Raw genomic sequence first — 22,340 nt, 5'->3', positions numbered from 1 at the left:
GAAACGGAGAAAGTTGGGGCTTGGTACCCATAGCTCAGTGGTTAGGGTGACGGCCACGTACACCGGAGCTGGCGAGTTTGAACCTGACCTGGGCCTGCAAAACAACAATGACAACTGCAACAAAAAATAGCCGGGTATTGTGGCCGGCGCCTGGAGTCCCAGCTAGTCAGGAGGCTGAGGCAAGAGAATCTCTTAAGCCCAAGAGTTTGAGGTTGCTGTGAACTGTGATGCCATGGCACTCGACTGAGGGTGACATAGTGAGACTCTATTGCAAAAAAAGGAGGGGGAGATTTGGGTGGGGGAGCACCTTACTTGAGCGCAGTTCTCTAAGAAATTTCCAGAGCTGGTGATGCCTGGAGCTCAATCAGCAGGGTGCCAGCCACATACACTTAGGGTGGTGGGTTTGAACCCGGCTGGGCCTGCTAAGCAACAGACAGCTGCAACCAAAAAATTAGCAGGTGCCTGGAATCCCAGCTAGTCAGGAGGCTGAGGCAAGAGAATCTCTTAAGCCCAAGAGTTTGAGGTTGCTGTGAGCTGTGAAGCCATAGTACTCTACCAGGAAATTTCCAGAGCTGAGCTTTTCTTTACTGGTGATCCTAGCATTAGCCTGCTCCATCCAATTCCCTCATTAACTCCCACTCTTAATGAGAAGGGCCCTGAAGCATCAGGCTGGATTACCACACGATTTGCCTCCTCCCAAGTCATTTTCACTGATTGGTACCTCTGGTCTCTCTTCCTGTGCCCTGGACAGCTAACTCACGGTGTTATGAATAAGGAGCTGAAGTACTGTAAGAATCCTGAGGACCTGGAGTGCAATGAGAATGTGAAACACAAAACCAAGGAGTACATTAAGAAGTACATGCAGAAGTTTGGGGCTGTTTACAAACCCAAAGAAGACACTGAATTAGAGTGAATTATGGGACCAGGGTGGGAGGACAGGTGATCAGGTAGGGTAGACTCAGGAGAAAAGAAATCCTGTGGGCCTCTCTGCCCCACTTCCCTATCAGGGTTGTGCTACTGATGATATGTCACCCTGGGAAATTCAAACCTGCAGGTGTCCATTGAAAGCTACAAAAATGAGTCCCATCTACAAGTGATCCCTAGTTGTGAGCTGCTGGGGTGTAGTTAGAAGCCATCAGCAGTAAGGGATTAGGAAAGATCCCCGCCAGACCTGACCCCACTTTCAAACCTGGGTCTCCTCCTTGGTGGTGCTGTCAGCGCACAGACCCATGCGCATCCCCACCCACAACCCCTTACCTTGATGATCTGTATTATATTTTAATGTATATGTGAATATATTGAAAATAATTTGTTTTTTCTTGGTTTTTGTTTGGTTTTTGTTTTGCTTTTAGCCTCTATGTGCTAGGATCACAGGAAGACTTTGTAAGGATGGTTTAAGGTCTCCTGCAAGGTTTAATTTGTTATCATGTAAATATTCCAAAGCAGGCTGCCTTGTGGTTTTGGCCAGCCTTGTGCTATGTTGATAAGATTGATTTACTGCTTAAAATCACTTTACTTTATCCAATTTTTACTGAACTTTTTATGTAAAAAATAAAATCAATTAAAGAACTTGGCATGTGTGTTCCCTGAAAGTTAATCAAATATTTGGGTGTAGTGATGTCACTAGAGAAAGGAGAGAAAGAGGCCATAGGTGTTTGAAGTCCAAGATTAATCCCTGCCATTGGATTTTATTACAGAACCTGTTGCCCGCAGTTCCTGATATGACTCAGGCAGGTGACTGACATTTGTGGTCTTGGAATCTTTGTGGCTATGCTCGGGTTGAATCAATTTACATATGCATTCTAGAGCAAAGGAAGTATGACCTAAGACCTCATTGACACTGGGCTTTTCTTTGGACAGTAGGTCAAGAAAAGTAAATCTATCTCCTCCCTTGATACCTTCTAGCTAGAGAGAGGCATTGAACTTATTCCCTTCAGAGATTTGATTTATTTTTTTGTTGTTGTTGTGGTTTGGCTGGGGCCGGGTTTGAACCCACCACTCTCTGTATATGGGGCTGGCGCCCTACCCACTGAGCCACACGCACCGCCCCAGAGATTTGATTTCTTTGAGCCCACTGGAATGCCTGTTTGATTTTTGAGTTTCCTGACCTCCCACTATTACCCCTAATTCTAGGCTTGGATGCTTATAGGGATAGGAGAAGACTCCTGTAAAAGGAGTATAGTGCACAGCTTATAATGAGCATGGGCATCTCCTGGTAGATGCAAGACCCCTCTACCCATCTTGGGTCAGTGAGTCATCTTTACAAAGAGGCTGGTCTCATCTGTCCCTAACCAGGATATATTTTGCTCACTTCAGCAGTGCCCTTCGGAATGAGGTGAGGCCAGCTGTGGCCTGCTAAAATCTTTGGCTGGGTGGGCAACAATGAGAGTGCTAGGTGCCATGCTGAAAACTTAGAGCTCAGGTTGTACTCATATAATCCTCACAACTCTGAGGCATAGAAATTGGCGCTGTTGACAGGAAACTAAGAAAGCCGCGAGGTTCATTACCTCTTCTAATATCCTAGGTATTAAAGGAATTGTTAAAAGAGGAAGAAAATCCTTATTTTAAAGTCATTCATCAGACATGCTATTTTACAATATATCCAAAGCGTTTTCCCATGATCCTGTAGCCTTCAAAATTGTAACTAGGCTCGGCACCCATAGGACAGTGGCTACAGCACCAGCCACATACATCGACTGTGGCAGGTTCAAACCGGCTCTGGCCAAACTGCAGTAAAAAAATAGCCAGGTGTTGTGGCAGGTGCCTGTAGTCCCAGCTACTTGGGAGGCTGAGGGAAGAGAATTGCCTAAGCCCAAGACCTAGAGGTTGCTGTGAGCTATGACACCATAGCACTCTACCTAGGGCAACAAAGTAAAACTTTTTCCAAAGAAATTTAGGCAGCCTTCCATTTTAGGATGGTGACCAGGTTGCTGTCCAATTTCAGGTAAGACATGTGTAGGGCATTGGGAGGGAATAAAAAGACATTAAAGAGGGGTCCTCAGTTATTTACCTCTTTTTCTAAAAAAAACAAAAAAAAAATACTACAGAAAACAGACTCCATGTCCCTGCTCCATACACCTCAGGCCCAAATCCCCTGGGTGGTGATAAAGAGTGCCAGTTAATCCAGAATCTATTGAAGCCACTCATTGCTCACCCATCTTCAATGCCCCTGTGGCTGGCTCCCTGCTGAAGTAAGGTGTGATGTCTGTAGCAGCAGGTGCACACCTTCCTTGCTTTCTCTTCTCTTGTTATTCAGGGTTATGGCCCTCTAGGGTTATTTCAGGAAGATGGTTATAAACTTCCTGTCTTTTTTAAAGACTGGATCTCACTCTGTTGCCTGGGCTGGAGTGCACTGGCATCCTCATGGCTCGCTGCAACCTCAGACTCCTAGACTCAAGCAGTCTTCCTGCCTCGGCTAGCCTCCTGAGTATCTCTGGCCTCTCCTTCATGGTGGTCACAGCACAGGTCACAGCACCATCACCCCTGGCTAATTTCTCTTTTGGGGTGTCTCTCCTGCTTGCTCAGGCTGGTCTTGAACTCCTGACTTCACGTAATCCACTTGCCTTGACCTCCCAAGGTACTAGGATTACAGGCATGATTTACAGGGTGTTAAGCAACCCTGGTACACTTTTTCTAAGGGTAGCAATACAATCTGTGATGAGTCTGGGGAGTAGCTAATCCTATTTGCATCTCATTTTAAAGGGGACAAGATCTATCTTGGACTCTACTGAATCACAACTGGAGCCCATGTCTTCTGTGTGGATGGCTATATCTCTATAGCTTTATGTTCTGGTAGATGCCTGGGTGCCATTGTTTCTTCCTGTGTGCTCTAGCACCTCCCTCAAGGCGCAATAACTAACCACTCCCTTCAGGGTAGGCTTATGCATGGGTACATATAGTTTGGCTGCAGCTGCCCTGTCCCAAATTGCCCATGATGACCCTGCCTGACTTGGCTTATATAGAAATAACATGAGCTAGCTATGGGAGCACATTTGGAACGCCTGAGTTCAGGTCTTAAAAGGAGAGACTCTTTCAAAAAATCTCATCTAGAGGTGACCTGAGGCTCTGCCCTGATAATTAACTGCCCAGGGCTAGTCTGCCTTTTCCCACCTGTCTCCCTCCAGTCTCCCCTTCATGCTGGTCACAGCACAAGTCGGCAAAATGATGTCAAACCCAGGGTCCCTCAGCATCAACCTGGGAGTCTTAGGGGTGGAGGGAGCTACTGAATATACCGTTTTAATTTATTGTTATCCCTCTAAGAAAGCTGGCAAAATTATCAAAGTAACATGCCAGCAAGGTAGAATAACTTCGAGTCACAATGCAACCCATGAATAGCAGACAAGATGTGAACTCCGGTCTGTGCCTCCAAAGTCCACACATTTTCTACAGGAGAAAATGTCTGTCATCCCAGGTACTGCTTGGAGGGAGCCCTCCCACTTCCTAGGGACCACTCCCTCAGCCCTTTTCTGAGCCTCTGCCTCATAGACACCTAATTGTCCCATAGGTATAAGGAGTCAAGTAGAACCAGCAGAAAAATCCAAAGTCACCTTTAATACGGGATACAAAAGTAGAAGTAGCTGAGACTAAATAAGGGGAGGGAGAGTGGGAATCCAGAGGGTAGGACTACTCTTTACTGCCATCTCCCTGCCATATCCTGCTCACTCAGTAGTGGAAGGGCCTAGAGGAGACAATAGGGTGAAGGGAAATGAGTGGTGGCTGGATCTTCTATGTTCCTCATCAGAACAGAGTAGGCTGAGGCCAGCAATCCTAAGAAGGCTGTGAAGGTGAGCCTGCCTTTTCTGGCTCCATTTGCACTTCCTCTACCATGGCACTAAACTCTGTCCTACCTCCTCCAAGTCTGTACTGTAACAGTGCATTAATTTCTTTTCTTTTTCTTTTTCCTTTTTTTTTTTTTTGAGGAGGCACCAGGATATGAACTGGGGAGAGCGCATTGATTTCATGTGGTCCTCACAAGTGTTTGTATGCATAGGAGGTCTTGTTAATTTTTGCAAAATAAAGCTGAACAGAAAGTAGTGCTATACTTTTCTGCCTGGAAGCCAGTTGTTCCCCCACCTCCACCCCCAACCCAGTGTAGACAGGGCACAAAAGGACAGGAGACTCCAGAGCCTGTGACTGGACTTGTATGTGACCTCCAAGTGGAAGACCTCTTAGCCTGCCCAGTGCTCAAGATCTGGATCAAGGGATGCTAACCCACACAGACCATGCCTTTGCTGTACAGGCTAGAGTTTTGAAGCATGGCTCTGCTTGTGGTGCTCTTGAAATGGCTGGAGTGTCATGAGCAGTGTCTAGTCAGGAGAGCTGGAAGGCTCCTTCCTTCTCTTGGCCCAGAAAAGACTGTGTGCAGGGATATGGGGAAAATCCTCAGGTTTGACATCAGGAGTCTTTTGGGGTAGTCTGTCCCCCTCTCCTCCTCCTTCACTCCATCCTGATTCACTCCAGAGCTAAATCAGTTTCCTCCTGTGTCAGATGGGGTACAGGTGGCAGAGCTGGCCCCAGCTGGCCAAAGCTGGAGAGGTCAGGTACAGTTCAGGATGGGGGAGGGCAAGTTGGACACTACCCTATCTCAATGACCTTGGCAATCATATGGTCTGAGTCTAGGGATGGTGGGGGAAGATGAGTCATGCTCTGGCACTATCTCAGCCAGAACCAGTCTAGAGAGACTGGCCAGTAGGAGGTTCATCCCCAGGCTTCTCAGAGTGAGCTGGGGACCCAATTCCAAAAGCCCCAGTGCAGGAGGACTTCCTATAATGACTGTGCTTGAAGGTTAGTGTCTAGCACTCTCCTGATAAGGAGTTTTGTAGGATATTCCTTGATGGATTCAGCAAGGGTATAGGGCACATGGGCCCAGAGGTCCCCTGGTTGGTCCTATCTTATCTGGGAATTCAAAAGAAAGACCCAAAACCTGAAGAATAGGGTCACTTCATCCTATTTGGATCCTACAAGGCTAAATCTGCTGGGACCTATTTCCTGGAGTCTGGAAAAGAGACCTCTGGTCTAGACTGAAGAGAGATCTTACCTTGGAGAAGTAATGGAGGAGAGACCTGGGGAAAGACCATTTCACTCCCTAATATCCACCAGCTCATACCCAAACAAACAAGTCTGTGTCACATCATGTGCCCATGTGCCATGGCTAAGCCAGCAAGCAATCCACTGCTGTGGTCAAGTGGGTCTGGGACATGACAGCAACCATTGTCACATGTGCGGTGAGCACCTTTGTCACCTACTACATGACAGGCCCTTCTAGGATCCTGGTCAGTGGGTAGGGCTGTGACCAGCCAAGCAGCAGCAAATAGGCCTAGTATCAGTCTGACCCACCCTGAGCTGTGGGACTGGAACCTCTTCCTACCTCCCCATCCATTTTCAGGCCCACAAAATATGCACACACAGTGCAACAACCTCGCATGCCCACACTACCCTGGTTTCTCTCACACACCCTAACAAAGATGGTGGCACCAGGCACAACATCCATAGGATCGTGAGTCTCTAGGTGGGGGACAGACAGGTGGCCATTGGCTCAAGGATTGGGGTGCTACCCCCAACTCCTGACTTGTAGCAGCTACCCCTTCACAGGTGTCAGCATGGATCTACTCAACTGGGTGGGAATTGGGACCACGAGGAAAATAACCACATATAGTCAATATCTGGGGAAGCTGGGTTCTAGTCTGCTGGGACAACTGAACAGCAAGCAGTGGCACAGGACAGCACAAGAAGGGGACTTGACAGTGAGGGGCTGGACTCAATTGAAGGGGTGCCACCACTGGCCCTGTTACCCCTGCACTGCACAGGAAATGTTCAGGCGAGCTGACAGGATGCCTAGCCTGGTTAGCAGGGGTGTACAAATGGTAGGAGACAACATGGTGGGCGGTATCCCAGATCCACAGTAGGGGAAACTCAAGTCCCAAGGGTGCTCAGGTCAGCAGAGGCCACCCAGAAGGGGTGAGTGGCCCCAGAGAGGGTCATGGACTAGGTCAAGGCAAGCCAAGACAGAGATGGCAACCTGGGACAGTGGCCACAGCAGACCTAAACACTGTGCAAATACATACTCAGAAACAGTGCAGCTACAAAAGTACGCTAAGTTTATTGCTGAGGATGGGAGAACCTGGGCCACCTTTAGGAATTAAGGCCATAGGCGGCCATTGTGCTCTGCCAGGACCAGAACTTGAAAGCCTGTCCCGGACTGTGCAAAATGTGCTGCTGCGGCCGGCCCGCAGAGGCCAGCGCTGGGTCTCTAGCAGCCCCTCAGCCAGCAAGGGGCAGGGTTTCCTGGAGTGACACCACCCATGAATTCCCCCAGAGGGGCTGGGGTGGTGCCCCGACTCAGCGACTCCTGGGCGGGGCCTTTAGGGCCAAGCCCCCTGGGGGCGGAACCTGAGCAGCGGGGCGGACCAGGCCGTCAGCGTGCCTCTCCGGGGTTGTACTCTGTCTCCCCGGAGGACACCTGGGAGATGCGCCGGGAGGAGGACCGCCACAGCTTCCGCGCAAACTGGCCGCTCCGCACCTGGTGTGGGTAGGGGTGCAGTCAGTCGGGACTGCTGTGCTGTGCCCGACTTGAGGTCTCCCTGCCCCTATCCTCACCTCGGAGGGCTGCCCTGCGCCCACCACGATAAGCTTGCCATCCTCCAGGCCCACAAGCACATGGCTGCGCTCTTTGGTCACGGCTACACTGCGGATAGGCACCTTCATGTGCAGGGGAGGTGCGGCTGGAAGTAGTCTGGAGTGGGGGAGGGATATACACGAACTCAAACAGGCTAGGAGGCTTTGCATCCAGCAAATAGATGACTCTTCCTTATCCCACACACCCTCTCTGTCCTCATTTTAAGGTGGCTAAATTGAAACCCTGATACATAAAAAGAGATCTCCCACATCCGTGTGGCCCAGGGCAAGATCTCCCCATAGGGAGATGAGGGGACAGGTAACACACCTTGAAGAATGTATCCTCAAACATGTATAGAGTGTACAGATCTGTAGGGGGAGCCCCCCTTTACCCTCTGCCAATGACCACCAACTTGAGGGGCCATGAACCCATATATGATGGGGCTCACTTGTTCAGGTGGAAGATGTGCAGAGCACACTGGGCGGTGCCCAGTAACACAAAGTCTTCTGTTACTGCCAGGGCTGTAGGCTGCTCTGCCAGGGTCAGTGAAGCCCGCAATCTCCCATTCACTGAGTACAGGTACAAGGAGTAGGTGATCTGGAGGAAACAGGGAGTGTCAGCAATAATAGGATCCCAACAGCCCTCTCTGTCTTTGCTGGGTACCATTTCACCATACCTGGGCCCCAGGACGTTCCCATGCTGAACTCTGTACCACAATCTGGCCTTCAGACCCCAGTGCCAGGTGGGACACAGGTCCAGGCAATGTGGCAATCGGAGGCCGCAGTGCTGCCACAAACTGGCCACGGCGTACGGTGTGTATGATCACAGTTCCATCCTATAGGAAGGCAGCTTAAGGTGCTGGGCAGTGGTCTCTGGGCCCCAGGGGCAGTGTCCAGAAAACTCACCCTCCCGAAAGTACATGCATACATGCACCTCAGATCCAGACACAGCCATGTCGAGTTCCGTGCTAATGGCCACACAGCTCACTGCAGCCTCATGCCCATATAGGACCTGTACAGGCTTTGGTGCCAGCCCTACTGACAGACCACCCTGTGTGGAAACAGTGCTGGCTTAGGACTATCCCCTAGATGAGAAGGCTGAAGCTCAGGAAAGTAAAGGCCTTGTCCAAGGCCATGGAGCCCCAGACTTATTTATGGCAGCACAGGGAAGGGGAAGACAGGGCAGGATAGGAAGGTCACTGAGGGGCAAATGGGCTGCAGGTCTAGGGCCTGGCATGGTAGCTCACGTCTGTAATCCCAGCACTCTGGGAGGCCAAGACAGGTGGATTGCCTGACCTCACAGGTTCGAGACCAGCCCGAGCCAGAACAAGACCTCATCTCTAAAAAAGCTAGCTGGGTGTTATGGTGGGTGCGTGTAGTCCCAGGTACTGGGGAGGCTGAAGCAAGAGAATCCCTTGAGTCCAAGAGTTTGAGGTTGCTCTGAGTTATGATGCCATGGCACTCTACCAAGGCGGAGGGAGGAAGGGAGGGTGGAAGGAAGGAAGGGAGGGAAGGAGGAAGGAAGGAAGGAAGGAAGGAAGGAAGGAAGGAAGGAAGGACCGACCGACCACCCTCCTACCAGAACTGCCCACCAGGCATACCTGCTGTAGGAGCCGCCACACCATGCACGTGGTATCCCGGGAGCCTGAAATGAGGTAGATGCCACAGGTGTCCAGTGCAAGGCAGGTCACTACATCTATATGGAGAGGAGAAGACAGAGGCAAAACAGAGTAGTCATATCCTCCCTTGGCAGCCTCAGAACCCCATGCTACACCCACATGCCTTCTTCTCCCCAGCTCCAAGGCTACTCATACCAAGGTGGCGACTGAGCTGGTTCAATAGCTTGCCACGGGGTAGTGCAGTCACTCGCAGGCTGCTGTCCCAGTGGCCACCACTGAATAGCAGCTTTCCATCGGGGGCCACTGCCAGTGCTTGTCCACTCACACCACTGCCTGGCACCCACGGGCCACTCAGCAATCGCTGCATCCTGACCCAGTGAGGGGGATGGCAGGTGAGGCCAGGCCACACAAAAGAGACCCAGGCCTTCAAGGACCCTGGCCAAACCTTCCTCCTATAGCTGGCCTGCATTCCGATTGGGTACAGGGTATTTATAGCCCACCCCCACCCATAGCCCTCTGTCATACTTGGGATTGTCCATGGTGGGGTCTTTGCTGAAGCTGAAGTAGTTGCTTATGTTGCGGTCATAAGGCAACCAGCTATGGGTGCCCAGCAGCCCATTGGCACTCACGGTCACCTGTGGGCAGGACAGGACGGGGAAGTGGTGTGGGTTTGGCATAGAGGGGATGGAGCTGAGGTGCGGCCCTGCCCAGTGCACTTACCAACAGGTCTGGGGAGCCCTGGGTGATGAAGGAGTGGGGCTGCCGGTGGGGGACCGAGACTAACACCAGGGGCACACCATCACTGACAACCTGCAGGGTAAGTACAGGGCTGGCTGTGCCTGAGTGCCAACCAGGGCCCCCTCTACCCTAAATGCCCCCTGGAGCACTATCTTTCCTTTGCCTTCCAATTCAGGGGTCACAGAGTAGGCATCAGAGACACAGAGGCCCTCCAAGAAACAGGCATGAGAGACCAGTGGATCTTAAGGAGAACTTTCAGAAAGTGAGTCAGAAGCTGGAATGGATACAGAAGATCATTCCAGAGTACCAAGCTTGGTCTCCTACCCCATTAATCTTTGTCCCCTTAGCCCAACGGCAAGAGCAGGATACATAAAAAAGTCAGGCCTGGTGGCAGCATTCAGAAATGCAGGCAGCAAGGTAAGGAAAGGGGTCCAAGGCCAGATTCCCTCCCTCCCAATGATCTTTCTAAGGCTTTCAGGTTGTTAAGTGAGTCAGTATCTTGTCCTGGCCCTAGAAGAAGACGCCCCTCCTGCACCTATACATCCCCCGTGTTTTCCAAGGTGACTTTAAATTGGTGAGATTGATTTAAGATTCCTATCTGCCCCAAAGGTTGGGAAAGACAAAATGAGTGAGGCCTGTCCTCTCACTTCTGCAAAGAAAGCCTTGAGCTGGTCCAGATGCTGGAAGATGCTAGGTGAGTTAGTGTCTAGGCGTGCAAGACGATGGGCTGCTTCCTCAGCCGAGAGTCGGGTTGGATGTGGCTCCTATGGGCAAAGGGCTAATCAGTACCATGGCATAGGCATCCCTGACCATTGCCATCCAAGCTGGCCTTACCTTCAGCAGCTGACAGGGAGTCTGCCCAAAGTTGCTAATAATGCCTTCCAGAGCTTTCCGTTCTCGCTCATCTGTCACATGGTCCAAGTCAACAGCTTCTAGACAGGCAGCCAGAGCAGTGACGACTCCCTCTGTGCCCCCTGCATTCACCCCTCCTGATTTGTGCCTGGCCCTGACTTGAGTCCAGCACACTGCCCACCTTCATAGGTACAGTAATAGAAGACATTGAGGGCCTCCTCAGCTGCTGGCCCCCGCTGCTTGTACCCAAAGATGAGGTCGATCCACTCATGCAGGTGGGCGGACACATACTCTGACTCCTGGGAGTGGGGAGGGGGCAGTCAGCCAGGGATAGACCCCACCATGGTCCTTACCCCCAGCTTCCCGCACATCTGCGTGTGGTCACCTCCTTACCAGAGCCTGGCGGTGCTGCTGGATGAAGTCCTCAGGGGAGCTGGCCCATGGAGGTAGCACCACGTCACCCACCTTCTCATTCGTCAGCTGGAGGCAGCCAAGGTCAAAGCCTGGCACAGAGGATTGAGTCAGCTATGTTCCTGTGCCATCCTTACTGCTCCCTGGTCACACCCAGCCTGTGTTCTCCATTCTTGTGCCCAGTGCTGGTGCCTCAGGCTTACCATTCTGGTTTTCCAGGAAGTCAGGGAAGTAGAAGAACTCTGGAATAAGCTCCTTCACATCGGCAGGGCTCTCCAGGCGTGCCTGCCAGGCTGCGGCCACTGAGTGGAACTGCCGGTCAGAGCAGTCAAAGCTGGGGGAGGATGTGGGCCAAGGTGAGTAGAGAGAAGGTACAGCTAGAGAAAACAAGGGAGTGGTCTGGCCTAGGATCTGCCCCATCTGCCTCCCAGACCCTGGGCCGCACCGGCCACTTTGCAGCTGGACATGCAGAGAGGTAAAGGGCTCCACGCGGATGAGGTAGTGCATCACGCCTGCTGCATTGGAATAGTGGGTGCCATAGTGAAACTTGTTGATGGTGCCTGCTGGGTCCTCGAAGCTCTCATACCTGGAGCCACAGTTGGGGGAGTCAGCACAAGCCTCCCCCTTACCCATCCCAACCTCTCCAAGTCCGGCCCCACCCATGTTCTCACTTCTCCCTCACGAGCTGGGCATGCTTGGGGTTCACCACACCGATGGGCTTGGACAGGTCCCGGAAGACAGCCGGGTTGCTGAGGTCCAGGGTTGGGGATACGTAGTCCTGCAGGACCCAGGGAAACTGGCCACCCACCGAGGCAGGGACCACATGAGGACTGATAGCAGTTACCTGTCCACCCTACCCTGCCCTGCCCCTCAGGAAGATGGGCACAAAGCTCCCTCCCACAGGTCAGGGAGCATCACTTGGAGGGGCCACAAGGGAGCAGGACAAACAATCCTGGCACAAGATTCTCTTTGGGGAACAGAGGCCAGGAGTGGAGGGGAGTAAGGCTGGGGTCCAATGGACAGAGGCCTTAGTCAGAGGCACACCTACCCAGGACCAAGCTCGTGGCTTGGCCCACTAGCAAGTGCCCACACTTGGGTGAACAAATACTGACAGATAAGAGGGGCAGGGGAGGAGGCGTGCAGAGTGGGGCCCTCACCACAGGGTACTGAGACAGGTCATTGTAGGTCCGCCCCGCAATGGTGTTGAGTTGCATCAAGTACTCGAAATTGGATATCTCACGCTGTACCCATTTCTGGGGGCAGAGACAGGCAAGATGTGAGCCACCTGGGCTGTCAGCACTGCCCCTCCCTCAGGGTGCTGCCCACAAACCCCTACCACCTCACTCTCCAGGGCTCTCACCTGGGTAAGGCCCGAGGTACGCAGCATCTCCTGAGGGGAGCGGCTGCTTAGGTAGCCTTGAGTGGGGGGCCGTAGGCGCAGGAGCCACGTGTATACCTTGTTCCGTACCTGGGTATGTTGTGGGGTGGGGCGAGGTTGGGGCTTGGGAGCCTGGCAAGGAGATGAAGCTGGGGTCCCACCCACCTTGCATGGGAAGTTGAGGAAGTAGTTGGCCTGATCAATAAAAAAGAGTTCAAGTGCTGAACGGCGCAGGTTGAAACGCCGCAGGTGAACCTCACGCAGCTGGGCCAGTGGACGCCGGAAGTCATGGCCAAGGCCTGTAGGAAGAGTGAGTTTTGGGATCACTGGCTCTAGACCCCAGCCATTCCCTGCCATCTCCTCAACCCACTCCAACAGGACACACCCTCCTCAGTCTCCACACGCTCGGTGCTACCATCATAGAAGTACACATGCTGTGTGGTGATCTCCAGCAGCCCTGGGACCACAGCCACTACTGTCACCAGCTGACACTCAGCTGACAGCACCAGCTTCTCATGCTGTTCATCCAGTTCTGCAGCCTTCATCCTAAAGACCAGCACCCATCTCAGGTTCCAGGACCCTCTTCCTGACAAGTCCAAGGGCCACACTCCCAGAGTGCCATCACATCATGAGGTACATATGCTTGTGCCTCCCACAGAGTAAGGAGCTGCCCAGGGTCTGGTACACACTGGCCCCAGTCCCTGTCCCCCCACCTACCTGAGCTTCTAAATATCTTGTCTGGACACCAAGCTCTGTCCCCTTTGCCCTCACCTAGCCGTTCCCTACTCCCTGGGGCCCCCATCCTGCTCTGCTTGGTGTTTTTTCAGTCCTGCTCTGGGTGCCTAGCTAGCATTCTGAGTACCCTGGTAGGGGCTCTCCCAATGCCACCCCCATCTGATTTTGGTCAGTCCCCTTAAGGGGCAGCAGCAGAAGACAGCCTCTGGGAGGTAATTCCACAGCAGGTGCAATTGCAGACTCCCTGTCCACTGGCCCCATCAGATCTCTCCAAGGGGCCCCACTCACGCAGTCTCCAGCACAGCCAGCTCATCTTCGCCCAGCTGGTCTTCCTGCAGCTCCTCTGGTGGGGTACTCACTTTGGCCTCTTTCGTCATTGCCAGAGGCAGTGAGGCCTCCTCAGTGGGTGTCAGGGGAACCTCACCTGCAAGGGGCCAAGCATACTCAGCCAGAGCAAGGCAGTACTGAAAATATGAGTTAGAACCCAACTTGGCACACTCTCTCACCCAGATTGTCCCGGAGAGCACTGGCTTCCAGATGAGGGTCAAAATGATGGTTGGGCACCAGCTTCAGACGCATGCGGGAGTATGTCTCAGCACTGGACAGCTTCCAGTGAGGGGTGAAGGGTTCTCTGCAGAAGGTTCCCCAAAGCTGGTCACTGTAGGTAGAAGGATGTAGGACCCCATCCCTCCCAGGTCTCACCCCAAAGGCACTTTGGGGCTTCAGATTGCTCCCACCCTACCAGGCCCCACCTCTACCTGTGACTCAGCCCCAGGCCTAGCCCACCTCAGTGCCCAGGCCCCACAGGGGCTGGAAAGCTGGCGCCACAGCGCCCCCCAGTGTAGCAGGGAGGTCGCCTGCTGTGCCGCCTGCTGCTTCAGCACTGCCGAGTAGCGCAGCCCCTCCAGGCGTGCCCGCCGCTGCACAGGTTCCAGCACCAGCTCCTGGAGTGGGGGAATGGGTCAGACCCTCTGGCTGCAGCCTGTCCTGCTGTAGTAGTCCTCCACCCTGCCCTGTCAGCTGTCCCCTGGGAGCATGTATGGAGCAGTTCCCTATCCCCCATCCTGGCCAGCACACCTGGAAGGCCCGACGACTACGGGCACGCTCCCGCTGGCGCCGCTGCCCACTGCTCATAAGCATGTCATAGCAGGCGTTCCAGAAGCCTGACATGAGGTCGTGGCTCTTAGCGTACGTGTCCATTTCGAACTGGGACATGGTGGGCTGCACCTGCAGGAGCAGGCAAGGAAAGGAGATCAGTGCTGGAAGTGGGCCCCAGTCCTCATGCCTCTTCCTGGACCCTTGCCACTTGGCACCTGCTTGTCAATGAAGTGGCGCCATTCAGGTGTGACACAAAAAGCCTGGAAATCCTCGAAGAAGGTGGGGCTGCCATTGGTGGGTGGCAGGGAAGGCAATCCCCACTGCAGCCCCAGTGGCTCATAGGCACGGTCCAGCAGTGTGCGCACCAGTGGCACCAGCCATGAGCAGCGCTCTGTAGCTGTCGCAGACACATGTGGTGGCCCTATATCCTCAGTGGCCATCTCAGAAGAAGAGGTGTTCAGCGCCCTCCCCAGTGCAGCCTCCAGCTTGGAGAGCACATAGCAGGCCTCCTCTCGGCGGGGCGGCATCGCGGTCTGCAGCAGCATGTGCAGCTTCACATAGGCCTGAGCATGTAGCTGTGGGCGGAAGTGGGGCATGAGTGGTACCCAGTCCCTCAGAGGGACTGCAACTGCCACACTCCCTACCCCTACACCCGCGCTGTGTTCACCTGTGGGTCTTCCAGCAGGATGTAACCAAGCACTAGGCGCAGGCCGATCTGCGCCATCTCACGGAGATCAGCTGTGCCATTGGCCAGGTGTGGCCACGCGCCCAGGCAATCAAGCAGGCTGCACACACCTTCAAAGAGCTGTCACAGGTAACGTGTTTCAAACAGATGTTACCAGACGAGGCCAGTAACCATGGGGAGGAAGCAAGGTAAAGTCTGGGCTGGGGCCAGGTAGGGTTTGTGTGCACAGACAAATCCACGCTTACAGGTACCCATGCAGAAGCACCCACAATAGCATGCGTGTGCTCACCCACCTCCCAGACCAGATACCCACAGGCTGACGTGAATGTGAGTGCTCACGCAGTGCAGACCCTCTGAGCAACGCACCTTTTCACTCCACAGCTCCTGGTTGCCATGGCCCTCAGCACATAGGAAGTCCTGCAGTAGGCGCAGCAACCAAAGCACCTGCTGTGTAAGGCTGACCATGATCCCGAGGGGGGCTTCCTTGATGTCAGTCAGGGCTGATTCCAGCATCATCTCCAGGAGGCTGTGGATGGGTAAGGGACTTACATGTCTACCTGGTTGCCTTCCTTGTCCCTAAGCTCCTTTAGGCCCCTCGTCCTCCTAAGTTGCCCTTTCACCTGCGCTTGATGCAGTCTGGTGGCCGCACAAGGGTGGCTGAGGCCCCCAGCTGGGTAAGCACTGAGAAGACCTGGCCACGCTCCCTCCAGGCAGCCTCATCGCTGCCTTCCACACCCCTCCAGGTCACTGAGAACAGCACGTTGGTGAGCACGTTGCACAATTCCTCCTCAGAGGTTTGCTGTGGGCACAGGTGGGTTGTTGACTGGGAAGGAAGGCCATCAGGCTGACCCCCAGCCATTTCCACTCAGCCCCTTGTCCACCCACTAGTAGGAATCAGAGCATTCAGTGTGGTCCCAAAGCCCTGGATTCAGCCACTACCTGAATTCCAGGGAGAATCTTCAAGAGGAGATAAGGCAGTTTTCATAGGACCAGCAGAGGCTCATCCCAAACCCAGAAGCACAAGGCAGGACCCCTGGGACTAGGCTGCTATTAGGGCCTGTAAGGTCTGTGTCCTACAGGCTCTCTGGAGGATGCTTCTGAAGACCGGCTGGCATCCCCCACCTGGCTCAGAATGACTCACCTGGTTGCCCTCTTCCAGGACCCCATGGACACAACTACAGGTGAGAGCGATAATGGGGCAGTAATGGGCCTGACTAGTTGCTGTAGCCCTGGTGTCAGACGGAGCCATGCTGCCAGCACTGTGTGCCAGAGGAACCCTCCCTTGGGTGCCACACAGTGGCAGAAGGTGGGCCCAGCTCACCTGAGGGTTGCTGGTGTTAGAAGCATCATCCCCACTAGTGGTAGGCTCTAGGAGGCTGCCATCCTCCAGTACATTGGAGAGACTGGAGCTGTGGCGGCCATGGGCAACAGGGAAGGGTCGCGGACCATCCAGTGGGGAAGGTGTGCCAGGTTGGCTGGCTGGAGTGAGTGTCCCACTGGTACTGCCACCACCAGCAGTATTGCCTGAACCCACGCTGGCCCGTTCCAGGCCCAAGTCAAAGGGCGTGCAGAATGGGGAGAGAGCATGGTAAAAGGCATCAGGGTCAGGGCAGCGGGCCTCCGAGGGCAGGAAGACATCTGAAGACTCAGCAGGTGACTCAGTGGGTGGCTTGGACAGGGCTGGCTCTGGGGAGGTGGGTGGTTCTAGGGCAAAGGGCGGGGGACTGCCAGCTGTGACTGCCTCTAGGACATACAGTCGGGTCAGGACGTCCTGCCAACCAGCTTGTCGGGCCAGCAGTCGCACTATATCCGGTTGTCCATAGATGAGGTGGAAGAGCTGCAAGCCAGGGCACAGCGGGAGAGGCACACATCTGACTGCCTGCCCCAGACCCTCTTCCTGGGGCCTTTGCAGGGGAATCCTCCAGAGACCCCTCATCACAGACAGGCAGCATGAAGTCCAGTGGGCAGAAGCTATACTCCCATCCCCCAAAGCTGTCCTCTTTCCCACTCACCTGGCGACAGATGTCCAGGCGAACACTGAGGTCAGCCTGAAGGGACAGCTGTACCACAGCCAGCAGATCTGAGAGATTCAGGCAGTCTGGGAGGACAGGCAGAGAAGCCTGAGGGACTAGCCCCAGCAGAAGGGGCTATGCTCAGCCCTGGTCCCTGTGTAACACCTTCCCTCTTCCCACCTGCCCCATTTTTCTGACACACCACCCAGTCCACCTAGTCTGCCTCTGGGTCCCAACCATGTTGTACCTGCCCCTAGGAAGAGCTTGAAGAGGCCCTGGCAGAGCTGGGAGGAAACAGTCCCCTCAGGAAGGCAGGCAACAAGACCCTGAAGACCATACTCCTGCAGCCGGAGCCGCTGACGGCTCCGCTCAGGTAACCGCTCATTCTGCTGTAGTCTGCGCAGGATCTGTGTGGGGGTCATTGGAGGGTTGTCTTCATGGGGACAGGAGTTACTTTAGGAGGGGAAATCATCATGCAGTTGTGTGACTCGAGAAAACTGTTTAGGCAGCTTTATCTGCTGGCCCAGGGCCTGCTGCATCTCCCTGGGCCCCAGGGGACATCGGGGTCAGAAGTGGGCTGCAGGTACCTTGCAGATTCGGTCATGTAGCACAGGTGGCGACCTGGGCCTCCCTAGCAGTGCTAGCAGCACTTCGAAGTTCCCTGGCTCCAACAGGAAGGTAGCCAAGGATTCCTGTGCTGGAGAGCCCTGCAGCAGTGCCAGCAGCATGTCCAGCGCACCTGCCACCTGGGTGAGGCAAGTGAGGGACACATCTGACCGCCTGCCCCAGACCCTCTGGCAGAGACAGATGCAGAGTCTTAGCTTGGGCTGGGTCCCCCAGTGTGGTTCAGCCAAGCTTCACCCTCACCAAGCCAGCTTACCAGGCCATCATCACCAGTGGCTGCTAGAAAGCTCAGCACCACCTGTGTGACCTGGATGTCATCAGCTGAGAAGCTCCGCACCAGGAACTCCCGGGCCAGGCCCAGGAGGGAAGTCTGCATGGTACGCAGGTCGTCAGCAGCCAAAGGGTGCTCCCGCTGTGGGCTGCCAGGTCCAGCAGGCACACCCAGTCAGGCCCGGGAGAATGGAAGGGACAGAAATCAGTGAGAGTGGGCAAGTAAGTCAGGAGAGCACACAGGTCATTGTGTCAGCCCCCATCATCCACCTGGCCCCACTGGCCTTACCTATAGTGGGCACGCAGGGCATCGAGGATGAACTGGACCCCATACTTCTTCCACAGCTTCTGTCTGTGCTCACGGACTATGCTGGACATGTACTGGATGTGGCCTGAGTGGCATCAGCAGAGGGCTCAGGCCACCAGGCTGAGCTAGGCCCTTCAGATCCTCCAGGACAGGGCCATGCATGCCTGTCACTTCCCAGGGCAGGCTCATATTTGCCTTACACACCCTAGGGCAGAGCTGGATTCCCATCATGTACATCCCTTGATCACCCAGAGCTCTATTACACCTTCTCAGTCCACACCTGCCCTGAAGCTGGCCCCTTATCCTGGTCCCCACACCTACTGAGGCGCACGGCGAAGTCACTGAGGGTCCAGAGGTGAAAATTGAAGAGCAAATGTTGGTAGAGCAGGTAAAGGAGGGGCCTACTGCCCTCAGCTGCCACCTGCTCCAACAGCAGCTGGGCAGACATGAGCACGTTCATGTCCATGGCCCAGCTGGGAACCTGGAGTAGGGGAAAGAGCAGGGGTGAGATGACAAGTTCTGCCTGTCTGCTGTCTGAACTAGCTTCCGCCCTTCCCTACATAGGCATTATGGACACAAACACGACCTTCTGCCTGCTCAAACCTTTCTGTGGCTCCCTGCTGTCTCTAAAGTGTAGACCCCCTGCCAGCCTGTGCTGCCTCTTTCCCTAGATCCTCTCAGCTAAACTCTGCCCCGCCTTTCAAGTCTCCAAGCAAGTCCACCTCTCCCAAGAGGCTCTCCCTGACTGACAGAGCATCAGGCTCCCCACCTCAATCCTGGCACTTGCCCCACCATGCCCTACCTTTCGCAGGAGGGCCCCAATGATGGCGGGCCCCTGGCACTGCACCAGGCTCTCCTGGTTCACTGTGTGGCCCTGCAGGAAGTTCCGCAACATCAGCAGAAAGGCAGCCACTGCATTCCTCTGCAGGCGTTCCTCTGCCGGCCACCAGGAAGGGGAGAGATGTATATCAAGGGTCTGCCAGTAGCCACAGGACCTCAAGCACTATAACCTGCCATCATGCCAAGATTCCTTCCCCAGGAACTGGGCATCAGGGATACTCACCTGAAGACTTGCCCAGGGGGAGGAGTAGACCCTGGGTGTTGTGGCCAGACGTCAATTCAGGCCCCACAAGGTCATGTGTTTCAGCAGGGCCTGCCTCTGCCTCTTGGGGCTGTGCTGCCACTCGGTCCAGCAGAGGCAGCAGGGCACCCATGCCCCCCACGCAGTTCACTACATCCTGGGTGCAGGGGGATGGTGGTGAGGAGGTGCCCCCCAGCCAGTTTCCTGTCCCACACCACCCCAAGAGACCATCCTGCCTGGGGTCTTCGATCTAGGAGAGTTTTGCTATCTTAGGGTGGATTCCCCAAACCCTCCCAGGTACTACTCCCCAGCTGGCTCTGTAGACACATGGGCCCCACGTCCGTGCCTCCTGCACACACTACCCACATGTGCCCACACACCTTCACATCCCAGGTTTCCACTCTGTGGCCTGTTAGGCGACCATCTAGCCCGTGACTGGAGGACAGGTCCAGGCAGATGTTGTTTTTACAGGCCTGGGGGAAGGGGAATGAGTAGGCAGCAAGGTCAGGTGGAGGAGCAAAGAGCAGAGAAAGTGTAGGAACTGGGGGAGCAGCATGTTTGAGCCAATTCCCATATCCCAGTACCTGAGGTGAGTAATGAAGAAGCAGCTTGCTGCTGAGCTCGTGCAGCTCACCCTCAGGCTTGAAGGGTGCCATCTCGTTGGGCCCTGGGGGAGGCAGAGGGCCTCAGACTCATAGACCTCTGGCCAAACCCCATTCAGAGCTTGCATCTTTCCTGCCTGACCAGAGAAAAGAACTCCAGGGACACCTTCTCTGCCCCAAATCCCTGGTTTCTAGCCTGGGTGCTTTATAAAGTCCCAGCCCTGGTTCTGAGGATAATGGTTGCTGCATACCCATGGTGCACAGGGTCCGCACAGCTGCTGCCTGCAGGGCTTCATGAAAGATGGCCACAGCTCCGAGCTCACCCTCTAGGGATGTGGGGCTGCCCCACTGAGTGTCCTGGGTGCCTGCAAGGGTGGAGCTAATGCTGCCCTCCTGCACGGGGGCCGCCAGCCCAGATCCCCAGCCAAGGCCCGTGGAGGCTGGGACTGACTGGGAGCGGGTGAGGGAGGGGTGAGTGTGAGCCAGGGCAGCAGGGACTGGTGGCATGGGCAGCCCCGTGGTGGTGGTTGTTGTGCGGTGCCCAGCAGAGCCGATACAGCAGGAAGAGAAAGGCTGTGGGGGCCAGGGTTGGGGGAATAGTCAGGTCACAGCAGAACCTGGGGCTCCACCTACATCTAGTTCCTCAAACTAACCTCTGAGGTTGCACAGACCCCAGAGGCTGAAGTCTGAGGCCTGGGGGCAGGAGGGGACACAGGGGCTTCAGGCCCCAGTCTGCCCACCATACCTCAACACCCCCCCTCCCCGGCCTCCCCAAACCCTACTTGGCACACCTCACTGAGGGAGGGGCAGCGAAGGGGTGCTGTCTTGACCAGATGGCCATCTTTGTAGACATGGACCAGGTTCTGGCTGAAGGGCCGGCGCACATGGACAATAGCCACACAGTGCTAGAACAGAAGCCACAACATCAGCCTACACTTGGGACTTGGTTCATCCCCTCCTCCAGAGAAGAATGGGGGCTCACCCAGGCAGAGTCGGCAAAGGACACTTCAGGCAAGCTCATGGTCAAATACTCCTTTCGTGTGCACACAGCCACCACCAGGGTCCCAGCTGCCGTGAAGAAGGCTTCAAACCCTGAGCCACTGCTGGTGAAGAAGCTGGGGGCAGGCAAGCCAGTTATGTCTGCCTGTTCCTGCTCACCCTAGCAGTAGGTCCCTGGCTTCTGGCAGTCACCCACCTGTAAAGCTGCTTTCGCTGGAGTGGCCGGGTGGGGGCTGGAGCGGGCATTACATCTACAGGGTGCAGACAGAGCCAGGCATGGAAGGTGAAGCCGGGTCCTGGCCACCGCTGCACAGGGGGCACCATAATGCCTGCCATGCTAGGCATGAGGTCAAAGTAGCGCAAGGCACGTGCAGGACCCTGGTGCCTGGCCATGCCTGACAATGTACGGATGATAGCGCCTGCATGTTGTGCCTTCCTAGCCTCGGCTCTGTCTGGCTCCGAGTCCAGTCCTGGTGGAGGGCGCAGCAAGCGACGCAGCTCCAAGGGTCTTAATGACAGGCGGCCTAGTGCTTGCAGCAATGCCAACAGCTGCTCCTGGCACCGGGCCCCCAGGGATACGCCTGTGCTGAGTGTCTCCAACAGGCAGTCTACCAGACCCGCTTGCACACAGGTGGCACGGCTGGCTGGGCAGCTGTCACAAAGCCACCGGAGGCGTCGTGCTAGGAAGAGCTGCAGCTCGGTGGTAGGCAATGCTGGCAGCCACTGCATCAGCACCAGCACCGGCTGCTCATTGTGGATTGGTGGAGGTGGGCATGTACTGTGGTCACCTTCCACAGCCTGTGGTTGGACAGAATGATAGTCCCCAGTCAACGGTGGCACCCTGCCAACAGGAAACTTCTTGTCCCCATTTACTTGCCTACAGCAAGGGAGAGCAACATGTACTACCCCATCCTGCCCACAGGGTGTCTGTGAGGCTTGGGAAAGTCAGAGGGTACTGGTGACTGTCTCTACTACTAATAGTCCTTCAGCACTATTTTTTTTTTTTTTTTTTTGAGACAGAGCCTCAAGCTGTGGTCCTGGGTAGAGTGCCGTAGCATCACAGCTCACAGCAACCTCCAACTCCTGGGTTCAAGTGGTTCTCCTGCCTCTGCCTCCCAAGTAGCTGAGACTACAGGTGCCTGCCACAATACCCAGTTTTATTTGGTTGCAGCTGTTGTTGTTTGGTGGCCCAGGCTGGATGCGAACCTGCCAGCTCAGGTGTATTTGGCTGGCGCCTTAGCTGCTTGAGCCACAGGCACCAAACCAGCACTGTTTTTTTTGTTTTGTTTTGTTTTGAGATAAGAGTTTCACTTTG

At 54.8% G+C, this 22,340-nt stretch overlaps 2 protein-coding genes across 3 annotated transcripts in view; one reads left to right on the top strand and one right to left on the bottom strand.

Moving 5' to 3' along the window:
- The window catches only part of SETD2 (SET domain containing 2), a 151,723-nt gene extending 150,149 nt beyond the window's left edge, over positions 1-1,574 (top strand). Inside the window, 1 exon segment of the mRNA XM_023515926.1 lies at positions 752-1,574. Coding sequence (XP_023371694.1) covers positions 752-913 — 162 coding nt within the window. The 3' untranslated portion in view covers positions 914-1,574.
- Positions 1,575-7,080: 5,506 nt separating this feature from the next.
- NBEAL2 (neurobeachin like 2) overlaps positions 7,081-22,340 on the bottom strand; it is a 30,195-nt gene continuing 14,935 nt past the window's right edge. For both annotated transcript variants that reach the window (XM_003794533.3, XM_023515930.1), the window contains 42 exons: positions 21,222-21,823; positions 21,009-21,141; positions 20,818-20,931; positions 20,278-20,599; positions 20,009-20,091; positions 19,805-19,897; positions 19,407-19,581; positions 19,146-19,279; positions 18,665-18,824; positions 18,326-18,428; positions 18,023-18,185; positions 17,730-17,888; positions 17,390-17,549; positions 17,143-17,228; positions 16,452-16,967; positions 15,751-15,929; positions 15,497-15,656; positions 15,113-15,250; positions 14,661-15,020; positions 14,425-14,574; positions 14,134-14,291; positions 13,854-13,978; positions 13,636-13,771; positions 12,998-13,158; positions 12,595-12,911; positions 12,392-12,487; positions 11,906-12,030; positions 11,680-11,820; positions 11,438-11,568; positions 11,217-11,326; positions 11,005-11,122; positions 10,806-10,903; positions 10,619-10,735; positions 9,954-10,043; positions 9,759-9,868; positions 9,429-9,601; positions 9,216-9,310; positions 8,549-8,665; positions 8,292-8,450; positions 8,064-8,212; positions 7,597-7,732; positions 7,081-7,519 (listed from right to left, as the gene is read on the bottom strand). In XM_003794533.3, coding sequence (XP_003794581.1) covers positions 7,415-7,519; positions 7,597-7,732; positions 8,064-8,212; positions 8,292-8,450; positions 8,549-8,665; positions 9,216-9,310; positions 9,429-9,601; positions 9,759-9,868; positions 9,954-10,043; positions 10,619-10,735; positions 10,806-10,903; positions 11,005-11,122; positions 11,217-11,326; positions 11,438-11,568; positions 11,680-11,820; positions 11,906-12,030; positions 12,392-12,487; positions 12,595-12,911; positions 12,998-13,158; positions 13,636-13,771; positions 13,854-13,978; positions 14,134-14,291; positions 14,425-14,574; positions 14,661-15,020; positions 15,113-15,250; positions 15,497-15,656; positions 15,751-15,929; positions 16,452-16,967; positions 17,143-17,228; positions 17,390-17,549; positions 17,730-17,888; positions 18,023-18,185; positions 18,326-18,428; positions 18,665-18,824; positions 19,146-19,279; positions 19,407-19,581; positions 19,805-19,897; positions 20,009-20,091; positions 20,278-20,599; positions 20,818-20,931; positions 21,009-21,141; positions 21,222-21,823 — 6,957 coding nt within the window. In that variant the 3' untranslated portion in view covers positions 7,081-7,414. The remainder of the gene's footprint in view (positions 7,520-7,596; positions 7,733-8,063; positions 8,213-8,291; positions 8,451-8,548; positions 8,666-9,215; positions 9,311-9,428; positions 9,602-9,758; positions 9,869-9,953; positions 10,044-10,618; positions 10,736-10,805; positions 10,904-11,004; positions 11,123-11,216; positions 11,327-11,437; positions 11,569-11,679; positions 11,821-11,905; positions 12,031-12,391; positions 12,488-12,594; positions 12,912-12,997; positions 13,159-13,635; positions 13,772-13,853; positions 13,979-14,133; positions 14,292-14,424; positions 14,575-14,660; positions 15,021-15,112; positions 15,251-15,496; positions 15,657-15,750; positions 15,930-16,451; positions 16,968-17,142; positions 17,229-17,389; positions 17,550-17,729; positions 17,889-18,022; positions 18,186-18,325; positions 18,429-18,664; positions 18,825-19,145; positions 19,280-19,406; positions 19,582-19,804; positions 19,898-20,008; positions 20,092-20,277; positions 20,600-20,817; positions 20,932-21,008; positions 21,142-21,221; positions 21,824-22,340) is intronic.

This window comes from Otolemur garnettii, unplaced genomic scaffold, assembly GCF_000181295.1.
Source record: "Otolemur garnettii isolate 467f Iridium unplaced genomic scaffold, OtoGar3 scaffold00082, whole genome shotgun sequence".
NCBI lineage: Eukaryota > Metazoa > Chordata > Mammalia > Primates > Galagidae > Otolemur > Otolemur garnettii.
The sequence above is the reverse complement of the archived record's forward strand: the minus strand, read 5'-3'. Positions and strand labels throughout refer to the sequence as shown.